The sequence below is a fragment of the Azolla caroliniana genome, unplaced genomic scaffold (genome assembly GCF_043228905.1).
Source record: "Azolla caroliniana isolate FFs.n. ecotype wild unplaced genomic scaffold, voAzoCaro1.0.p SCAF_21, whole genome shotgun sequence".
NCBI classification, from domain to species: domain Eukaryota; kingdom Viridiplantae; phylum Streptophyta; class Polypodiopsida; order Salviniales; family Salviniaceae; genus Azolla; species Azolla caroliniana.
Window position 1 is genome coordinate 10822180 of NW_028230456.1, and position 22450 is coordinate 10844629.

General features: G+C 40.8%; 2 protein-coding genes across 2 annotated transcripts; one reads left to right on the top strand and one right to left on the bottom strand.

The window, feature by feature from the left end:
* The first annotated feature begins 1237 nt into the window (after positions 1-1237).
* LOC147850624 (putative pentatricopeptide repeat-containing protein At3g47840) lies at positions 1238-4897 on the top strand. The gene has a single exon (XM_087336563.1). It carries the CDS (start codon positions 1250-1252, stop codon positions 3800-3802), a length of 2553 nt encoding a protein of 850 aa, XP_087192689.1. The 5' UTR covers positions 1238-1249; the 3' UTR covers positions 3803-4897.
* A 7934-nt stretch (positions 4898-12831) lies between these two features.
* On the bottom strand, positions 12832-16191 carry LOC147850625 (pentatricopeptide repeat-containing protein At2g39620-like). Its single transcript, XM_087336565.1, has one exon. The coding sequence runs from the start codon at positions 16076-16078 to the stop codon at positions 13622-13624; it is 2457 nt and encodes an 818-aa protein (XP_087192691.1). The 5' UTR covers positions 16079-16191; the 3' UTR covers positions 12832-13621.
* Between the last annotated feature and the right edge of the window lie 6259 nt (positions 16192-22450).

Here is a 22450-nt window from a genome sequence, read left to right on the forward strand (position 1 = left end):
AGGAAAAGGTGCACTAGAAAGAAATGTTGTATTGCCAATAGTTAGTGTGATTGATATGTAGCACATATATTGATCGATAAACTTCACATATTGAATCAATCATATATTAATATCTTCCTCAATCAATGAGGAATACATTAAGAATCAATTGCTAGTTGCTAAAATCCCTAAACCAAATGCCCAAAACCCTAAAAAAGAAAGAAGTTGAAGAAGAAGAAAACCCACATGATATCAAAATTGGCCAATAGGCAAAATAAACCCGCTTCTCAATAAGAGAGGAAAAGAGATTTGAACCTTGCACCTATGAACCAAAAGGAATAACTCCAACTAGTACACCATTATATCTTAATATTATTTTTATTAAGTAATTAATTTATTATTCTAAAATAGTTGGGTGGTTGGGCAACCTACACTGGTCAAGGGTTGGGCGACCAAAGACTAAGAGTTGGGCGACCTCTGACAGATTTTTTTTCGTGCGTTCTTTCTTATCCAAATCGGACGGTGCAAATCGAATGCGCCTTCCTCTAAGCAACTTGCACCGTTTGTGGCCGCGATTCCCTCGCCAACCCTATTTATGATTTGGTATAAAATAGACATGAGCGTGGTGGGTCAATCAATGTATGTATGTATGTATCAGTATGTATGGATGTAAAACAACAGCATTGGAGGGAGGTGGGCGTGTGCATCGGGAGACATCTTATGTTTCACTTCTCTCTCTCTCTCTCTCTCTCTCTCTCTCTCTCTCTCTATATATATATATATATATATTCCATATATGTATATATTGTGGTGCGCATATATATACACACACAGTGAAATGCACATGAGAGAACACATGCGCACCACAATATATACATATATGGGAGTGGAATGATTTGAGGGTTGAAGAAGGAATTCCATTTCAAGAAGGTTCCATAGATATATATGTATGTATATATGGAAGTGAAATGATTTGAGGTTTGAAGAAGGAATCACATATGTGAGGAGGCCATTCATTTCCCGTTTGATGGATGGATGGATGGAAGTGCAGATTGGAAGACAGAAGACATGGTTGGCAAGGCAAATGAGTTGGGGGCTGGAGTGAAGGAACCGTTTAGGAATGAATGGATTATGAAAATGGTGGCCGGGGGGATATGTATGATGATGATGATGATGATGATGATGATGATGATGATGATGATGTAAGGGGTGATATGAGATGAATTCTGAGGTGCAATGCGGCTGGCTGGCTCATCAGAGGATACGTTGGATGTGCTGGGGGGGATCTGCCCTCCATTCTGTCCCACAGAGGAGAGCACAGCAAGGGAATGCCTGTTCTCTACACACATATCTCTCCTCACTCAGGGCCTGCACAACACAAAGAGATGGTCGTGCACGGGCTACAGCTATACACGTGGAGGTTGCGAGGATGGGGTTGCTGGATACCCTTGCCCCCACGTTGGTCACAACATATGCAAGATGCGGTGCTATTTCTAAGGCACAGGAAGTGTTTGACAGTATCCACGTGCGGGATCTGCACTTGTGGAATACACTGATGGAAGCTTTTACGAAACATGGACTAAGTGAGAAGGTTCTTGAGTGTTGTGAGCAAATGCATGCTGAGGGTGTCCATCCTGATGCTGTGACATACATTTTCAGCTTGAAGGCATGTGGTTCTGTAGGTGCTAAACACAAGGGCTGTAAATTACATGCTGAAATTCAAAGGAGGGGGTTTCTGCAGAAGAATGTCTTTATTGGTACCAGTTTGATTGATATGTATGCGAAATGCGGCTTGCTTCTGAAAGCCCAAGAGGTCTTTAAACAACTTCCATGTAGAAATGTGGTTACCTGGACTGCATTAATTGCGGGATGTGCACTGCATGGAAAAGGCAAGGAAGCTCTTTCATATTATAGTGAGATGCAAACTGATGGCGTGACTCCGAATGCCGTCACTTATGTGTGTATCTTGAGAGCATGTTGGAGCATAGGAGCCATCGACAAGGCCCAAGAGGTACATGCTCATATTCAAAGACATGAGCTGTTGGTAAAAGACATTGTTGTTGGTAATACCTTGATTGATATGTATGCCAAGTTTGGATTACTATCCAAAGCACGGAAAGTATTTGATAAACTCCCCGCTCGAAATGTAGTTTCCTGGACTGCACTTATTGCAGGATATACTGAACATGGCCATGGTGATGAGGCTCTGAAGTGTTTCCGAGAGATGCAATATAAGGGTATCTCTCCCAATGCAGCTACTTTCATTTGCGGCTTGAAAGCATGCAGTAGCATTGGAGCCATAGCTGACGGCCAAGAAATACATGTTGAGATTGAAAGAAGGAAATTGTTGAACGCATTTCCTCTTCTTGGAAATGCCTTGGTCGATATGTATGCAAAATGTGGAAACCTCTCAAAAGCACAAGAAATTTTTGATCAACTTCCCACGCGAGATATTGTCTCATGGAATTCTTTGCTTGCGGGATATGTTGAACATGGCCATGGTGAGGAAGTTCTCATGTATTTTGAAAAAATGCAGCAGGATTGTGTCACTCCTGATGCAGTCACATTTGTTTGCAGCTTGAAAGCTTGTGGTGGCACAGGGGCCATAGAAAAAGGCCAAGAAATACATGTTGAGGTTGAAAGAAAAAGACTAGTGGAAAGTAATCCTTTCATCGGCAGCACTTTGGTTGATATGTATGCTAAATGTGGATTGCTTGGGAAGGCTTTGGACATTTTCAATAGGCTTCTGGTTCGAGATGTAATATCGTGGAATGCTATAATTGCAGGATATGCCAATAATGGATTTGGTGAAGAAGCTCTGAAGTACTATGGATTGATGCAAGCAGAAGGTGTTTCACCAGATGTAGTAACATTTCTTTCTGGCCTGAGAGCATGTAGCAGCGTAAAAGAGAAAGATAGGGGGGAGGAAATCCATGAGGAGGTTGCAAAGAGGGGATGGTTAGATAAAGACGTTCTCCTTGGCGGTACCTTAGTGGATATGTATGCCAAATGTGGATGGCTCATGAAAGCACAACATGTATTTGATCAGCTTCAAGTTCGAGATGTAGTCCTATGGAATACACTTATTGGAGGATATGTTGAACATGGGCATGCTGAGGTGGCCCTGAAAGTGTTTGAAGGGATGCAGCTTGAGGGCATATCCCCTGATGCATCCACCTATATATGCAGCTTGAAAGCCTGTGGCAACTTAGGAGCGGCATGTAAAGGTCTAAAGATACATGCTGATATTGCTACTAAGTGGTGCTTAGGGGTGCATATTGTTCTTGACAACACATTAATTGATATGTATGCAAAATGTGGATTGCTCTCTGTAGCACAAGAAGTGTTTGATAAGCTCTCTTTGAGAGATGTAATTTCATGGAATTCTCTAATTGCAGGTTATGCACAACATGGGCAAAGCGGAAATGTTTTCTGTATATTTGAAAGGATGTTACTAAATGGTGTGAAACCAGATCTAGTGTCTTTTGCTATTATTTTGCATGCATGCAGTCGTATGGGTTTGTTAAATTTAAGTCAAACATACTTTAATGTCATGAGCAAAGATTATGGCATCATTCCCACCATTGATCATCACACTTCAATGGTTGATCTCCTTGGCAGGGTAGGTCAATTAGACAAGGCAGTGGTAATGATAAATAAGTCACCTGTCTCAAATCACATTGCTATATGGCGTAGAGTACTGGATGCATGTAGGAATTGGGGAAACATTGAGCTTGGGAAAAGGACTTTTGAGCATGCTGTGCATCTGATTGAAAATAATGATCCAGCCTCTCATCGCATCTATGTTAAACTAGGGATATAGAATGCATGTGATTGAGAAAACGAGTGACTTTATAGACATTTAAACCACAGCAAATAGGTTAAGCTGAATATGACTTATGTGCCAAGTTTGAGATAAAAATGATATCAAGGTTTTCTATGTTTCTGTGATATTCTTATGATGCATAAGAGTCTTCATTATGAAGGTTGGATGAGTTTTACGACACGGGGGACTGTAGGAGGAAGGTTAGGCATCAATCATATCTAGTTGGAGGGCTAGAGCACTTGTGAGGGTGTGTGATTCGGATTCCTAGGTTTTCATGTGGCAAATCATGCATGGGTGGGGGAGGGATCCCCTGATCCTGAGCAGCCCTTTCTACAATTGGAGTGAGAGGTGCAGCAGATTCGTGTGGATGGAAATGGAAGTGATGGCCCCAAGGATGTAGTATGTACATACTAAGGTAGTTCCTTCAGAGAACTGTAGTGATATCCGCGCTCTATTGTGTGAAGTGAACCTCTTTTGTAGAGGCATTTACCACCGGTGATAGTGACATTCTTTTATGCATTTTGGAGATGATACAAGTTCCATTTGTTAAGGGTCTTCAAGAGATGCATCCACCCCATGCCCAAAAGCTTGACTTGGGTCTTTCAACTTGATTACCAATGAAATAATAATATACCCTTGCTTATTGACCCTGATATTGTGCACTGATCTCTACCATTCAATACATTGTAGCTGTTGAAGATGTCGTGAGAAGGAAATGGTAACATAGTGTTGAGATGTTAAGTGTCCACATCATTTTAGTGACCATTGATTGTGCAAGATTGTCACCATAATTGATGTTGACCAGAGATTGGCGCATGTTACTTTGATCATTGCAATAGCCATGCAATTTGAAGGAGTTTATAAGAAAGTTGTTTTTTTCCGTTTGCACATATTCAGCCCCCATGACCTGAATAGTAGAATTCTATTCCCAGCCAAGAGTGATCCATTGGGTGTTTGTCACTCTTCTTGAAGACACCAACAAGAACTTCAATCTGCAAGAGCATCCATGATAAGGGAGCTCATAACAAACCACACAATTTCTTTGCCACTTTTATTTATGTTAGATATAACCAAAGATCAACATTAAGTTGTTAGTTTGTCCCCACATGTATTCTTAGAATACACATTTTGTGATAACACCCCAATTGAGTAGCTATTGTATAACTCGCCCACATGGCTCGATGATACACTTACAAGATAAAGTCCAGGACATCTTCACAAAGTTTCATTTGAAAAAGACGAGAAAAGGATTTCTTGGAAAGATAACTAATGTTTTCAACAAATTGAGTTGTTGCAAAACATTATTGATAGAATATCATTAGGTAATACAATATCATTTTCAATAAAGCGAGTTGATATGAAGCATGTAGATTCCTGAAAACTCTTGTGGGTTCATAGGTAATAGAACATTGTTCACGATAAATATTTGCCCCATGACCCAAGGTATGCCAAAACATCAATCAAAACGAACACATCTTTTGCAACTTCTTCCCTCATGAATCCATCGTAAGTGCATTGATGTGGTTTAGGGTGAGCTAGTAAATCAACACAAAGTTAAATGCAACAAATTCACCTAGGTAGATCACATAGAGTAATTTACTATATGAAAAGATTAAGGGACGGTTATAGAATTTGTGATTGACCACATTGATTTTTTTTCAATGTTTTTTTTCTCAATTGTGTTATTTAAATGCACATTTTTATCTATTGTGCTTTATTCAACATATTTGAAAGTTTTTTTGTGTTTTGGCCAAAATATGATATTTCAAGACAAAGGAACATGCTTATTCTAGTGTATTTGGTTGTGCTTTGTACAACCAAAATTTAATATTTTAAATCTAAGTTATATTTAAACTGGCAACTAGCAATGGGCCAAGTTCGGCTCAAATTGAACCAAACCGTTAAACCATGGCTTAACAATTTATCACTTGAAAGATAAATAGATAGTTCGGTTTGGTTTGGTTTCATACGTTGTTCAATTTGGTTTCGGTTCGGTTTTGAATGGCATGGTTTATTCGTTTATCCGTTTCGATTTAAAGGTTTATAAGTTAAAAAAATAACCTCTAACTTTCAACTTTCAATTTTAAACCCTAGATTTCAATGTGAACTTTGAAGGCTTCACTGTCCACTGGCGAGTCTTGAAAAGAATGAAAGAAGGTAGTACATGCACATGCGGCAATGGCCACTTCATCCCTGGTCCGATTGTAGAATTTTCTACACACCTCCATACTCCACTCCAGTGGTCTACCTTTACCTCTACTCAAGTTACAACCCCCTATTTTGATAATCTCTTCATTTGACCAATTAATCCAACGTTGTCGCGGAAATCTGCGGCTTGTGGGTGGCTCGGGCGGGACCAGCAGGGTCTCGGAACAAGTTGCTGGGAAATGAGTGTCGACTGAGGTTTGCAATGACCGATCCAGCTTGGTTACCGGAGTCCGTTTAGCGAGCAAGTGGACTAGTAGAACTGTGTCCGATCTGGCTCGGTCACCAGATTCCAGAAGATGAGCACACAGGCTCTTGGACATGTGCAGATAAGCACAAAACGGAGGAGAGAAGAACAATACATCCCCGGCCACCACAAACAAGTTAGGAATATTGACACAACTTAGAGAGAGACAAGCAAGCACCCGGATACAACAATGCCAAGAAATCGATTAAACACTGAAAAAGAATACATAGTTGGCCTTGGGTTAGAATTAGAGCTTCAAGCTCAACACACACACACACACTAGTGAGATTCTGGTCCAGAGCACACAGACAACCTACGCGAGTAGTGGCCTCCTACTACCCAACCGAATAAGCGGAACAGTTGTCTGTGCAGTAAACTTATAGCACTCGATCACATCTGAGAACATAGTCCGGCAACACCTTCCCATCCCCAAAAACGTTCGTCATTCTAATAGTTATCATTCCCTCTTTTTATAGTGCCTAGGAGGGTCGGTTACATCAGGACATTTTGACAGCCGTTTCGGTCAGAGATACCTCCCTAATTTTATACCCTTACATCCTATAATTCCTCTTTCTTTCGCAGGCCCATAGCTACCTATTAACTATCCTATCTTGTACTTATTAATGTGCCATTTATTTACAATTGTTTATACAAAACCTTTTTTATGTGCATGCGTGTTGTTTATCCTGGGTTGAACTTTAGCCGCGAACACAAGAAATCCCCTTTCCGGAATACGTTTCCAAAGGTGTGGTCAGAGAGATAGATTAATGTATACGTATAAATATAAACTATCTGGTTATGTTCCGAAACACATGCATCATACCGGACAATGAATTATGCAAGATACACAAGTACACAAGATAGACAATCTTATATTACTCCCATTACACCAAATACATACAATCCGGATCCTTTATATAGGTATCCTGTCCTTGTACAAAACGGTGCAGATCCGGATTGGTACATCCATCCAGACTTGTCCCTTCCTGATATAATTTATTTATAATATATTTTCGGCCTAATCATACTCGCTTCCTTTAGCCAACACATGGCATGCCCGTGGGACAGTGCATTGCACGTCGAACCCATGGGTCAGCTCCTCTACTCTTCCTCGAGTATGTCCAAGATGTCTTGGTCGACCGGTTCTAGCCGCTCGTCTTCATCTGCCGTCTGTTGTTGCGCTTGTCTTTCCGGCTGCTCCGCTTGTGACTTCGGCTACTTCGCTTGTGACTCCGGTTGTTCCGCTTGTGACTTCGGCTGCTCCGTTTGCGTCTCTAGCTGTGACTTTGACTGGTGCTATTGCTATGTTGAGGTCCCTGGCTCCGCATGTTGGTCTTCATCACTGGGTAAAAGCATGGAAATGGAAACAATATTATAGCTAATTAGCTGCTAAAATGGCCATAACTATTTAACTATTTGTTTAGCTAATTTTTCGTAAGGATTATTTATGATTTTTTTTTTACATTATTACATGTCATTTATTATGGTGAATAGGTAATTTATGGGAATACTCAAACTTTTGAACTTTGGTTTCTAGCGTTGTGGAACCTGTGGAACAGTGCCTTGATCTAAACTCGACTTGAATGTTAACAAAGTCCTACTAATCTTGAGTTTGAGTTCAAAATCCAAATAGATGGAGTACTTTGAGCATGAATACAAACGAAGCTCCCACAACAACACAAAAACTCTAATATCGACATTGCATCTTTAGAGCACCAACACGTCAGCAGTTCGATCATCGTCTAGATATGTATCAGTTACACATTACATGCATTAAAAGATCTTTTTTTTTCCCTTTCTGATAACTGTAACTATCTTGCATGTTCATCTTTTATAAAAAACGATTAGGGTGAAGTCGTTAGAGTCTTAGAGAAGGATGTCTCGAAGATCGGGGTGTAGTAGTAGGTGTGTTTCTAATTGTCAAAAATTCTGATTAGGGTTGATTTCATACATATTTCAGATTAGGGTTTCTGATTTCTTTAAGCAGTTGATTTCTGATTAGGGTTTCTAATTTCTTTAAATGGTTTATTTTTTATTACAGTTGAAAATTTTCAGATTTAGGGTTGAAATTTTGCATCAATTCACATTTCTGATTTCAATGGTTGTTTGTTTGCAAACTTCCCCCAAACTTGGTTTAGGATTTTGATGGATGTGCCTGATTTTTTATTTTTTATTCTTCCCTACCAATTATGATTCTAAATACACATGTCTTAGTAGAGCAAAGTTAACATGCATTGATTTTTTATTTCAGGTGGCTCGTTCCTCCATATACGCAAAGTTTTGCGAGACAAAGGAGGACTTCAACAACATATATGGTCTATTAGTGAAGGGTATTGACCCTGCTATTCTAATAGACAAATTGATTAGTGATGTAGACTGGTTGTCAGTCTATAAAGTGCCTAGAGTGAAATGGAAGGTGAAGCTAAAGCATGTACGACCAGAGTTGTATGACGACTACATGAGGCTCCACCAAAAACTACATCAAGAGATCCCGGTCAACAACGAGTTGTCCATTGTATTCACTAGACCTTTTGCATATGACTATTGCAAAACATCAAAGGAAGCTGAAAAGAATCGAGAGTGTTTCTGTGTAGCGGAAGGACTATGTGTGAGTGTGTATGTGCACAAGAGAGAATGAGAGAGAGAGAGTGAGAGCTCTAAAACAAGAAACTGTATATTACATCCAACAGTAACTAAGTTACAAAAAATTCCGGCTACGTAGGAACAATGCACAAATCAAGAACAGGTAGCTAAATCCCTTAAGAAGCAACTACAATTTGTGGAGGGGATGGTAAGGTGTAGACAAGTATCAGACCTCAACATTCTTACTCACTTACCAAACGTAGGAGAACCAAGCAAGAATATATTGATTGTTCAAGCAAGTTGCATTGCTTGCGTCTTAGGCATAGAGGACAAAACGGTTACCCTGTTGGTACACCTATGACCATGCCAACACACATACGATATCGCTTGTTTTGCATAATATGCCTGCCACACTGTTGTAGTATATTTGGTGTTTGGTGGATTGCAATACAACTCTCCCTGATGAGTGGAGAAAACAGACAGGTTAATTTGTTGCTTGTCTCTATAGTTTGGTAGCTAATTAGTTATAACTTAGCTAATTAGCTAAGCAGTATAAAGTGTGGTAGCTAATTAGCTATTGTGGTTCAATAGTGTAGTAGCTAATTAGCTACAACGTAGGAAATTAAAAGTGTAGTATAAAGTGTAGAAGCTAATTAGCTAAGCAGTATAAAATGTGATATCTAATTAGCTATTGTGGTTCTGTACTGAAGTAGCTAATTAGCTATGCAGTATAAAGTTTTGTAGCTAAATAGCTATTCTAGTTCTATAGTGTAGTAGCTAATTAGCTACAACATACCTAACTAACTACGCAGTATAAAGCGTAGCAGCTAATTACCTAAGCAGTATAAAGTATTTTAGCTAATTAGCTATTGTGGTTCAGTAGTGTGGTAGCTAAATAGCTATAACGTAGGTAATTAGCTAAGAAGTATAAATGATAGTAGCTAATTAGCTAAGTAGTATAAAATGTGGTAGCTAATTAGTTATTATGGTTTTGTACTGAAGTAGCTAATTAGTTACAATTTTGCTAATTAGCTAAGCAATTTAAAGAGTGGTAGCTAATTAGCTATTCTAGTTTTGTAGTTTAGTCGTTAATTAGCTACAACACTACAGAACCAACTAAGTAGTATAAAGTGTAGCAGCTAATTAGGTAAGTAGTATAAAGTGTGGTGGCTAATAAGTTATTTTGGTTCTGTAGTGTAGTAGCTAATTAGGTAAGTAGTATAAAGTGTGGTGGCTAATAAGTTATGTTGGTTCTGTAGTGTAGTAGCTAATTAGTTAAGTAGTATAGAGTGTGGCAACTAATTAGCTATTCTGGTTCTGTAGTGCATGTCACAACAAATTAGGTGAGCAGTATAAAGTGTGGTAACTAATTAGCTATTCTAGTTTTGTAATGTAGTAGTTAATTAGCTACAACGTAGCTAACACCGATTACTTTAGATAGCACACTAATGTTAAGATCATCAACATCACTATTAAGTAACATCATTAGACTAGACCTTTTTAAGATAAGATCATCTTTGGACTTGCTCATGGATACGAAACTATTACAAAGATTATTTACTAGTACAGATGTTATGTTTGCATTGAGACCATCACAATCAACTAACTCCTTTATCGACGGATCATTTAATATTGCATAAAGCCCTACCTTCTTGTCTTCATTGCTGATGTGCTTGGTCTAAACATTGACATAATCTACAACCTTTCTCTCTATGATAGTAGTCTCATTACTCCCATTCTTAGTGGTATTTAGACCTATATTGCAACCAATACAATCCTTACCTTTAGTGAATGTGTCTTTCTTATCCTTTAACATTTGACGATGTCAACTTTCCTTTTTTTTCTGCCCAATACTTTCGTGTCGCTTGTTGTGTACTAATTGCATCATCCCTACCCTGATGATCCATGAGGGTTGTTGGTAAACACCCTCCTTCCCCTTCCATTTGGCTTGACATATTCCTTAGTAAATTGAAACTAAAAAAAGACACGTAGCTAGCAACTATGTCACATGCAAACCAGTTATTTGCTATTTGATCACACCATTTGTAAGAGCACACAGTGGCGGTAAGTCTATGTTTACTACAGTGGCAAGAACAACAATACACAAAATTATTCCGCAATACACAAGATTATACACAACAATACTCAAGATAATCAACAAATGAAGATGTAGATGCAATGGCTACCAGTCGGAGTGAACAGTTATTTAATGCAACATTATTATTGCTATCTTTTGAGTTCTTTGCCATGTAATCTTGGTTGTTAGATTTTCAATGTTGTCATATATTAAGTTGGAGTGGCATTTGGTCGCTATAAAAGAAAACAAATAAAGAATAAGCCCTTTTTCTGGTAATAAAAAATATTTTTGGGGTAATCCAAATACCCACTATTGCTCATTCTCATTGTAACTCTACACTATCTTCCAATGGAAGATAGAATGATCAAATACAGAACTTGCAGTTTTATACTCTTTGATAGAAGGTTTCTATAAATTTGTACAACCTAACAAAAGACAAATTTATAGGAAGTAAATCAATCACTCACAAAATAGTTCATGAAAGAGGATTGAGCACTATTGCTGAGCTACGAAAATCATTGCATTTGGGCCAATTTAATAAATGTATTGCTTGAGATCCAAGTTATTGCGGTTTGGCAAAATAAAGGGAAGTGACTTTAGGACGTGTATATCTTTGATTGTTTAATGCCCTAATTTCCTTCCAAAAAAAACTTGGTATCAACGAACAAGGAATATAGCCACTTAAAATAGATGGAGTGAAGATTAGTAATCAAACTCTTCTTTGATGCATGTTTTTGATTATGCCATTTACCTTATCTTCCTCCTCTGAATAATCCCTCATCTTTTGCTCCAAGCAACAACGCCTTCCATTATCATCTACTCCATGCCCATCCAAAGGCATTGGTGAATTGCCAATATTCAAGACGAACCCTCAAAGGAACAAATTTCTTTTTAGTATCACTTCATAATACAAAGTTTGTCAATTTACAATTATTCGAACTTCTTGTTTTTGAATTAAAGGAAATCCTTGGCAATGAGAACATAGAGGAGATTGAGCGAAAAGAAAAAGGGCAACCAAAGATAAAACGTAGATAGACAAGAGGTCGATCATAATGAGAGTATGGGGATAAAGGCCCCAAGAACTCTCCCTTTTTTTTGTATATTTTGATCTGTTAGGAATCAACTAGCCACAACTGGTTACACGTTCGTATTCGGGTGCAGAAAACAAGAGAGCTAATACACAGACAAAAAAAACGTGAAGACAAGAAAAACAAGTACAGAGAGACACCGGATGTTTAACGTGGAAACCCGAACTAGGAAGACCACGTGGAGTCCATAAACTCCAAACAGATCACTATGGTAGGGAAGTAGTACAATGAAGAACTCGGAGGCAACGATCTTGAGTTCTCCTTCACTTGAAGGACAACTATAGAGTTGCACTCTCACACTCTCACTCTTCCTCACACAATCACAGACGTAATTACCTCCACTAACTCTATAACAACTAATGATCAACACCCATCTATAAAGTTTACCCTAGTCGTTTTTATACCAAAACAACTTTCAAGTTATTTACAAGTATGGCCCACAAGGGGCATTTTAGATTATTTACAATTATAGTCTTCTGAATCGATTTCGATTCTCAATTTCGATCTCGGTTGAGGCCGACTCGGTTATCCTCTTCCCATCCAGAGGGACCTGTTTCCCAACATGATCCTTCCATGTGAAAGCTTATAGGCATTTACTTTATCTTTATTAACTTTTTGTCATTGGCCACATATGAACATGCCCAAATGACCTAAAAGTTACTTATCGATAAGAATTAGTCCCAAATCTCTCATAATGATATAAGGACTTTTAGCATCTAGGGTTTTCTCTCCATTTTGCTGCACAGTTTCTGTACTTTCTCTCTCCTCACACATCAGTACTGGAAGGTGTTGATTTTTACCAAATGTATGACGTTTATCCTCAAGATAACACATTGATTATAGTTAGAAAAATGCATTGAATAATTCAATAAACAAAGTTGATTGCCAATTCAACGAGTGGTTAGAACAATCCACTTGCACTTGCACCATGTACCTATGCCTTCCTCGTTTCCTCAGCCCCAACATGCATGATATTGCATCCTCTACCGATGACTTCCAGGAGTAAGTTTGTGTGGGTGTTGATGATAGAACTCCCAGGCTTGTGTGGACAATGATGACTTCCAAGAAGAGCTGTGAGTGTCAGGATTAGCAAGCCGTCGATAGTTACTACAGTCACATGCATGCTCTGCTCCAACCAAGTTCCATTTCCTCACCTTATATGGCCTGTCCTTTTCCACATGAGATATTAGATTGACTGAGTTTCTCAGACAAAACTCAAAAGAGATGTGCGTAAACTCATAGCTAACCAAAACAATCAGTATTATGTCGATTAACATCCTTGAGCATATCTTTCGATAATTTTCAAAATGTGCAGGGCTATCATTTCATTTGGAGGTCTAATTTTGAGAATTCCTCGATCGAGGTAGAAAAGGCAGCAGGAGAAGATGAAGAAGCAGCTTGTGATTTGGATTGTATGTTTAAATGCTAGCATCTAAGCATCTGTGTTTTGCTAATCCATCCTTCTCACACATCAATTTGCAGAGCAGAGGGCTGGATAAATCTGTGACATTTTCCTGATTTAGATAGTTATACAACAATGGCAAACAATTTGAAAAGTGATCATTGCAATGTGTTGCACACTTCTCATCCATATTGTTCCACACTAATGTTTGCCATCATGGCTGCAGCTTTGCATTTAACACATATTGATCAAACACTTGTTTCCCAAGCTCAATGTTACCCCACCTCAGGCTACCATCCAGCAAAATACGGCACACTGCTCTTGAATCGGGTATTTCTTTCATCAGAGAAATCACCCTCCTTAGGTCACCTGCACGGCTGAAGAGATTGATGAGGCAAGATAAATGCTCACTGGTTGGAATGATGCCATACTTTTTGCTCATCTCTTCATAGTATTTCTCACCCTTACTCACCAGACCTAGGTGGCTGCAAACAGTCATTACACTGAGAAATGTGATATCATCAGGCTTTTCACCTTCTTCTCTCATTCTGTTGAAGACATGGAAAGCATAATCACTCTTTTCTAATTCTGCATACCCTGCAATTAGTGTTGTCCACGATATCACATCATGTACCGGTAATCTGTCAAACACTTCCTGTGCTTTCACAATCACACCACATTTGGCATACATATTGATTAATGCATTGCCAACCTCTAATTCGTTCTGTAACAAACCTTTCCTATCAATAAGTGCATGTATCTCAACACCTTTCTCAATAGCTCCAAAATTACCGCAGGCTTTCAAGAGACATAATACCATAGCGGAATCTGGAGAGTAGCCCTCACGTTGCATTCGTTCAAAATAATGAAGTGCTTCCTTGCACTGATCATATTTTGCATACCCACTAATCAGCGAAGTCCACGAAATTATGTCACGACATACAAGATTGTCAAAAACTTCCTGTGCTTTCAAAAGTGCACCACGCCTACTATACATATCTATGACTGCATTGCCAATAGAAATATCTTCTAGCAACCCATTTGTAGAAATCTCGGAATATATCACTTCAACATTCTTAGCTGCCTCTATACTGCCACATGCTTTCAAAATGGAAAAATATGTCACACGATCAGGAGAAATACCCTCGAGTTTCATCTGCTTGAAGCACTTTAGAGCTTCCTCCCCATTTTCATGTTTCGCATATCCTGCAATTAATGTGGTCCACGCAACCATGTCCTTCACCGGAAGCTCCTCAAACACGTCCATGGCATTTGCAAACAAGCCACAAGTAGCATACATGTCAATCAGTGCTTTATTCAAACAAAGGTCTTTATCTAACAATCCTTTCCTTGCAATCTCAGCATGTAATTCTCTACCCTTATCTCCAACTCCAATGGCACCACAGGCTTTCAAGCAACAAAGATATGTGACAGGGTCAGGAGAAATCCCCTGAAATTGCATATTTTCATAACAGTTAAGAACTTCTTTCCCATCCTCCCATTTTATATATCCTGTGATCAATGCATTCCAAGAGATCACATCTCGGACTGGAAGCCTATCAAACACTTTCCGAGCTTTCTTCAAATGACCACATTTAGCATACATATCAATCAATGCATTTCCAATATTAAGATCTGTCTCCAGTAGCCCTTTCTTCATGACCTCCGTATACATCTCTTTACCCTTACCTAGATTCTCAATCATTCCACAAGCTTTCAAGCAGGCCACAAGCGTAACAGAGTTGGAGGCCACATTGTCCAGCTGCATTTTCTCATAGACTATAAGTGCTTCTTCTGCATGCCCATGCTTCACATATCCGGTAATGAGTGTTGTCCATGAAACTACATCTCGAGCAAAGAGATTGTTAGAAACCGAAAATGCTCTCGTAAGGCATCGGCATTTCACATACATATCAATCAAAGCACAGCCAATAAGAAGGCCTCTTTCAAGCTCACCCTTCTTTGTGGAGATCTGGGCATGAATTTTCCAACCCTTGTCCAAATCCCCAAGACTTCCACAAGCTTTCAGAACACAGACGAATGTGACTTCATTTGGACTTACACCTTCCCATTGCATCCGCTCAAAATACTCTAGTGCTTCAAGGCAGAGCTCATGGTCAGCGCATCCCCCAATCAATGTCGTCCATGACACAACATCTCTCATAGAAAGCTTCTCAAACACAGTTTTGGCCCTTGACAGTGAGCCACATTTGATATACATGCCAATCAAGGTATTCCCCAGGATAAGATGTTCATTAAGCAAGCCTCTTCTAGAGATTTCAGCATGTAATTCACTTCCTCTCTCTAGATCATTGAGCTGACCGCAAGCCTTCAGTAGGGCTATAAAGACATAGCAATTCGTGTGTGCAAAAAGGTGCGACATATTCTCATACAGAAGGAGTGCTACGTCCGGATCTCCAGAGTTAACATAGCCAAGAATGAGTGAAATCCAGGAGGTGTGGCTGGGGAGGAGTAGGCTTTCAAAGAGGATGTGTGCATTGCGGAGGCATCCAGCTTGAACAAGCATGGGGACTAACTCATTTCCGACACATTCATGAGCATCGGAACCGCACAGTTGCAGGGCAGTGGAGATAGATAACAGACGGTTTTTCCGTTCCCTGCATGTGCGCAGGACGCAGACAAGGTTCTCCACGCACGCCTGGGGGGGCATCTACAAATGGAAAAATGGACAACCCTGTTGCCTCCTCCTCCTCCTCCTCCTCCTCTTCTTCTTCTTCTTCTTCTTCTTCTTCTTGATGATGATGATACACGCAGCAGCCTCCATCCATATGCGTGACTCGTGAGAGAGAAAGAGAGAGAGAATACATACATATATATATGTACATACTCAATGCTCTGCGCTGCGAACAAACAAAACATATATTTATTCGTTCGTTCGTTCGGTTTTTATTTATATTTACATATACATACATATATGTACATAAACACCATCACCTACGCATGTTTAGTCGTTCCATACCCTCTTCTTGTTTCTCTTTGTAAGTGTTGTTTTCTCATCAAGGTTGTGGTATTATCAAAGCTCTCGGTGATTCCTACAGTGAGCTAAAGGGAGCTCTTGCTACCTAGTTGTATCCTCTTTGATTATAGTGAAGTTTTGGTGACTGAAGGGCATCTGTGGTTTTTTTCCCTGATTTGGGATTTTCCACGTATTAAACCGTGTGTTGCTTGATTTCTGTTTTGTGTCTCAGCATATTTGTTGTTTACGTCTGAGTGTAAACCACTTCAATATATAGAAAGAGCCTGCTCGCTTCATCGGCAGACGAGGAGCGGGGCAAATCATGTCATTCAATGTCTCCTCCATCCACCTACCTCATCCTGGCCATGGCAGCGACCACACACGGGTGGGTGGCCTGTCATAGCAAATGGAGGGAGGGATGGAAGGAGGGAGGTAGGGAAAGGGCTTCCAACTCATTCATGCCTTGCATCTTCTCCCCACGCTCTCAATTGCCAAAACAGGTGCATGCACCTTCTATAATGCATTGCTTGAGATCTACTTGATCCTCGTATTCTTAGATGCTGAAAATTTATGCATTGCTCACTTTGTGTTTGACAGACAGACTACTCCATCCAAATAAGAAGGGCTGGAATGTACTCGGGATGTCTTTCGAACAATCGACTTTCATTGTACCCGTTATACGTCACACTTAGAGAGGGTGACTTGTTCTTGGTCGACATTCCCATGTCATCACCATTACATGGATGACTCGGACACCACAGCAAGGCCAACATCATGCATCTATCTAGAGCCGGATACATCGCCAAACTCTGCTTCTCTGATCATCAATTCTGTGAGCATTGTCAATATGGCAAATAGATAGCCACATCTCACCCGACATCAACACCGAGAGAATCGAGTCCACTCGATTTGGTTCGCGCAGACGTCTGTGGCCCTATGCCACATCAGGCTCTCGGCAGTGCCTTGGACTTCGTCAGCTTTATTGACAACTCGACTCGGAAGGTGTGGGCGTATCCAATAAAGACCAAAGATCGAGTGTTCTCGATTCTCTCCAATTGGCTCGCTATAGTAAAAAATCAGTCCGGTCGAAAACTTAAATGTCTTTGGACCGATAATGGAGGAGAGTTCAAATCTGAAGGATTCATCAATTTTGCGGACAACACGGCATTCGACGTGAATATACGGCACCCTATAGTACAAAGCAAAATGGAATTGTCGAGCAGATGAATCAGACAATTCAAGAAAGGATAACTTTCTATGCTCCAACACTCCGAACAGTTGGATGTCTTCTGGGCAGAGGCCCTACTTATGGTAGTACACATAATCAATATGTTGCCAAGTAGGCCTCTAGGACTTCGAATACCTCAAGAATTATGGACCGGCAGTAAGTCGAGTTACTGAGGATTTTCGACTGCGAGGCGTACGCCCTCATCCCGAAGGACGATCGCCGAAAACTCAAACCACGTTCCAAGAAATGTGTTTTCCTTGGTTATGGACTAGATGCTGAAATCGGATATCGACTCTAGGACCCCGAGCACAGACAAATCATTCGAAGTTCAGACGTAGTGTTCAATGAGTCGGCAATGCATAAGACGGTCGAAAGGCCTATTGAACTCTGAAGGGTAACTTTTTCCAAAGTGCCAACCCTTCATGAAGGCCTATCCCATAACACAAGATCGGCTTCACGGGTAGCCGTATCTTCTAGCCCCGACTTGACAACACTTGACTCGGAACAACCGCATGGTTCGACTCTAGATCATCCAACTTCGACAACTGATGCGACTAGTCCAGTCATACCTCGAAGATCCGAGAGACTGTCGTAGCCCCCAGAGAAATACTCTCCTGGAATCTTCTTTACGGACGTCGGAGAACCAACAACATACGAAGAAGCATCGGCATTTGCCGATTCGGCCACCTGGCATCTGGCAACAGAGTCCGAGATTAACTCCATTCGAGCAACCAAACTCGGGACTTGGTCGAGCTCCCGAAGAATCAACGTGCTCTTTCGTGCAAGTGGGTCTATTGAGTCAAAGAGACGTCTGATTCGGCCACCCCAAAAATCAAGGCCAGACTAGTAGCTAAGGGTTTTCGATAGGAATATGGTGTCGATTTCGACGAAATCTTTTCACCAGTAGTGAAAATGACAACCCTTAGATTCATGCTTGACGTCGTCGCAACCGAGGATTTGGAGCTGATTCAGCTAGATGTCAAAATGGCCTTCCTCCATGGTGATCTAGAGGAGGAAATTTATATGGAGCAGCTGAAAGGCTTCGTGACACCCGACCAGGAACATCTACTCTGCCGACTGAAGAAGAGTCTATACGGCCTGGAACATGTACTGCGACTGTGGTATAAGAAGTTCAATGACTTCATTTAGTCGATCGGCTTCTCTAAGAGCGATGAGGATCACTGCCTCTTCACGAAAAAACTACTCGATAAGGGTCACCCATCTTCCTCATCATCTACATGGACGACATGATAATCTCCGGTCAGCAAGCCAGAGAGCTTGCCAAACTCATTTGGCAACTACAGTTGAAGTTTGCCATGAAGGACCTCAGTCCGGAAAGACACATTCTTGGCATGAAGATTAGTCGGAATCGAAATCGAAGACAATTGTTTTTGTTCCAATACGACTATATTAGATGTATCCTGGAACGCTTCAACATGCAATCAGCAAAATCTGCTTCAACCCCGCTCCCCATTAGCCTTCAGTTGTCTCAGTGAGCCTGCCTAACATCCGGTTCGGCGGGGGAAACTATGAAGTTGGTACTGTATGCACTGGCAGTTTGCTCCTTGATGTATGCGATGGTCGCAACACGACCTGACATTGCTCACGCCGTAGGAGTTGTCAGCAGATTCATGCACAACCCTGGCTGATCGCACTGGAACGCAATAAAGCATGTGTTCAGATATCTGGTGGGCACAAAAGAAGTTTGCATTCTATTCAGTCTGGACGGCACCTCAGATGTAGTCGGCTATACCGACTCGAACTTTGCTTAGATGTGTGGACAGTCGGAAATCGACAACCGGATATTGCTTTAAGTTCGGCAATGGAGCAATCTCATGGAAATCAAAACTTCAGGAGTGCACTGCCACATCAACGACCAAGCCAAATATGTAGCTGCGTCTGATGCGGCGAAAGAGGACTTATGGCTTTTTGATCGGTTGGCTTGCATGTTTCGACAAGTCGAATCCGACTTGGCTCCAGTTGTCTACAGTGACCGTCGAGGTGTTGTCGCTCTATCAAAAAATCCGATTCATCACAACACCTCCAAGAATATTGACGTTCGATATCACTTTGTTTAGGACTACGTCATCTCAGGAAAAATCAGCCTCGAAAAGATATCTGCAGTCCAAAATGTTGCAGATGGGATGACCAAATGTCTTTCGGCAGATCGATTCTGTTTCCTACGACACCCGATGGGCGTAACTAAGAATCAGTCTGATTAAGTCGGACACTCGGGATGTCTTTCGAATGATCGACTTCCACAACTCGAAGCTCGGTCTTAGTTTTCCTAATGAACGTATTCACATTGTCTCCCTTTGTACACACTAGGTTTAGGCTATTTATGTAAATAGTGAGAAGGACATTTGCCTTGAGTCAGTCAGTATATAAACTGATTTTGTAACCTAGCTTTCGTGTTGTTGCAAATATAGTTCATCTTGTGCCTAACGTCTCTCTCTCTTGCGTTCTTGTTGATCTTCTTTCTTGACTCTGTTTCTAGTTGCCATCAATCTTCTTCATTGCATCTATTAACAATCCCCTCACAGAAGAGTGCTCAGATTGTTCCACACCTAGACGACTGCGTTCTCAACAAACTATCCCTCCCCTTTTTGGGACATTCATATATGCCCTCAATGTTTGTGGAAGTATATAGAGGAGCTTCTCCTCATTGTGATTCATTCCTTGATTCTCCAATTTGGACTCCCTTCTCTCACTTCTTAATCATAGTTAGCTCCATGGAGCTTGTAATAAACTATTTTGGTAATCTTGCTTAAGAATAGTTAATGGAACTTCTCTTTTTCTTGTTCTCTCTTCTCCCGACCATGCTTTGGGCTCATTTTGAGACCCCCATGTTCTAGGTTTGTCACACTTGGTATCAAAGCAAGCCACGAATGGTGGAGAAGGATGTCAAGGAAGAGGGTTCCATGGGAAGAGAAGGAGATAAAAGAAGGGATTGGGAATCAAAGGCAATCATGAAGCCATGAAGGGAGGAGACTGAGAGGGAGATCACATTGGGGCAACTCATGGAAGCCTTGTTGAAAGAAGTGAAGGAGCCAAAGCCTATGAAGAACAAAGAATGGGTCAAGAGAAAGAAACCACTCAAGAAAAGCTACAAAAGAATACCACCAAAGGAGTACACAGGGATGAGGGAGTCTTGGGTGCTCGAGAAATGGATCATCGAAGTGGAGAGCTACTTGGAGTGGTGTTGAATGAAGGCACAAGATTGGGTGGAGGTATCCAATGATTTTCTTGAAGGTGCCACGGTACGAAGATTGGTGCTTGCAAGAGAGGCAAAAGAGGCCCTTCGAGGATTGGAGAGACTTCAACTGGCATGTGTGGATGAGTTTCATCTCAAGGGATGAGACCTCGAAGAAAGAAAGGGAGGAAAGAAGGGGATTTTCTCAATCGATTGGGAAAATTGATGCGTACCCTTCTAATGTAAAAAATGTTATGAATGAAATAATAAAGGCTTATGATCGTGAAAGGTTGAACAATGAAGGGCCAACCATGGTGATCGAGCAAGAGGCCAAGATGGAGGAGTTGTGAAGGCACGAGCTCGAGAAAAGAGAACATCCGTGTTGAGATATCAAGCTGAACTAGATTTAGTTAGTTAGTCAACACATGTAACTTAGTAGTTACCTAGATGGAATCTAGTTAGTGTGTTGACCTTAAAGCCTTAAACAGGATTTTGTACTTGAGTGGTTAATTACGTAATTCTTAACAATCTGATTGGATCACGTCAAGAATTCCTTTGCTTACATTTCTTTCCTTTTGGAAGGGGAGGCGATGTTGTTTACCCTTCTAATGTAAACAATGTTATGTATGAAATAATAAAGGCTTATGATCATGATAGGTTGAACAATGAAGGGCCAACCATGGTGATCGAGCAAGAGGCCAAGATGGAGGAGTTGTGAAGGCACGAACTCAAGAAAAGAGAACATCCGATTGGATCACGTCAAGAATTCCTTTGCTTACATTTCTTTCATTTTGGAAGGGGAGGCAATGTTGTTTGTCGAGCTGACATGCTTCACACACTCGGTCGACTTGCTTTGACCCAAAGGTTGGAAGTCCCATGACAACTCCCTTCGATTGCATTGCTCGAAGCCGTTGGAGGTTGATGTGGTTGATTCTCTTGTGCCATACTTCGATATTTGTCTCAATCTTAAGACCTTTGGCATGCATGGCTAATTTTACCTTGTCCGAATCGAGAATAAACATTCGGCCTTGTCTTCATCTTTTGGCTATGAGTCAACCATTCTTTTCAATAAAGTAGCCTCCATTGTTGAAATGGACTTGCATGCCTTGCTCCACGATTTGGCCGACTAAGACCAAATTCTTCGTTATTGTAGGAATGTGTAAGAAATTCTTAATGCATTTGTTTTTACTATCTTTACCGAATGGAACAATGTTGATGTGCCGACTGGGATGTGTGGTATCTTCCCTTGTCTCCACTCTTTGTGGGACGTCATGTAATTTGAGACACTGGAGTCGACGAAACACACATCTTCTGATAGAGATGTGCTGGCCGAACTAGGTGTCGACATGGTGTTTGCCTTATGTTGCATGACGAACATTCCACCGCAGTCTTCAAAGTTAGAGTTTGTGGTGTAGTTTGTGAGTTGTTGGCTTGTGGAAGCCGACTCATTTCTCTCCTTTCGGAACTCCTCTTCGTAGTGGCCGATCTTCCCACAATAATTGCAAGTAATGGGCGTATTTTGCAGTCCTTGTTCGGCATGTAAGCTCCCCTTCCTTCGAAGGTTCCTCGAATGATTCCGTCTTCTTGCCGAAGGTTTGAATTACCTTCGTGAGATGGGCTGAATTGACCTCCTCTGCCTTGGCCG

Coding starts and splice junctions, on each gene's coding strand:
- LOC147850624 (XM_087336563.1), top strand. CDS start 1,250: ATGTGCTGGGGGGGATCTGCCCTCCATTCTGTCCCACAGAGGAGAGCA.
- LOC147850625 (XM_087336565.1), bottom strand. CDS start 16,078: ATGCCCCCCCAGGCGTGCGTGGAGAACCTTGTCTGCGTCCTGCGCACA.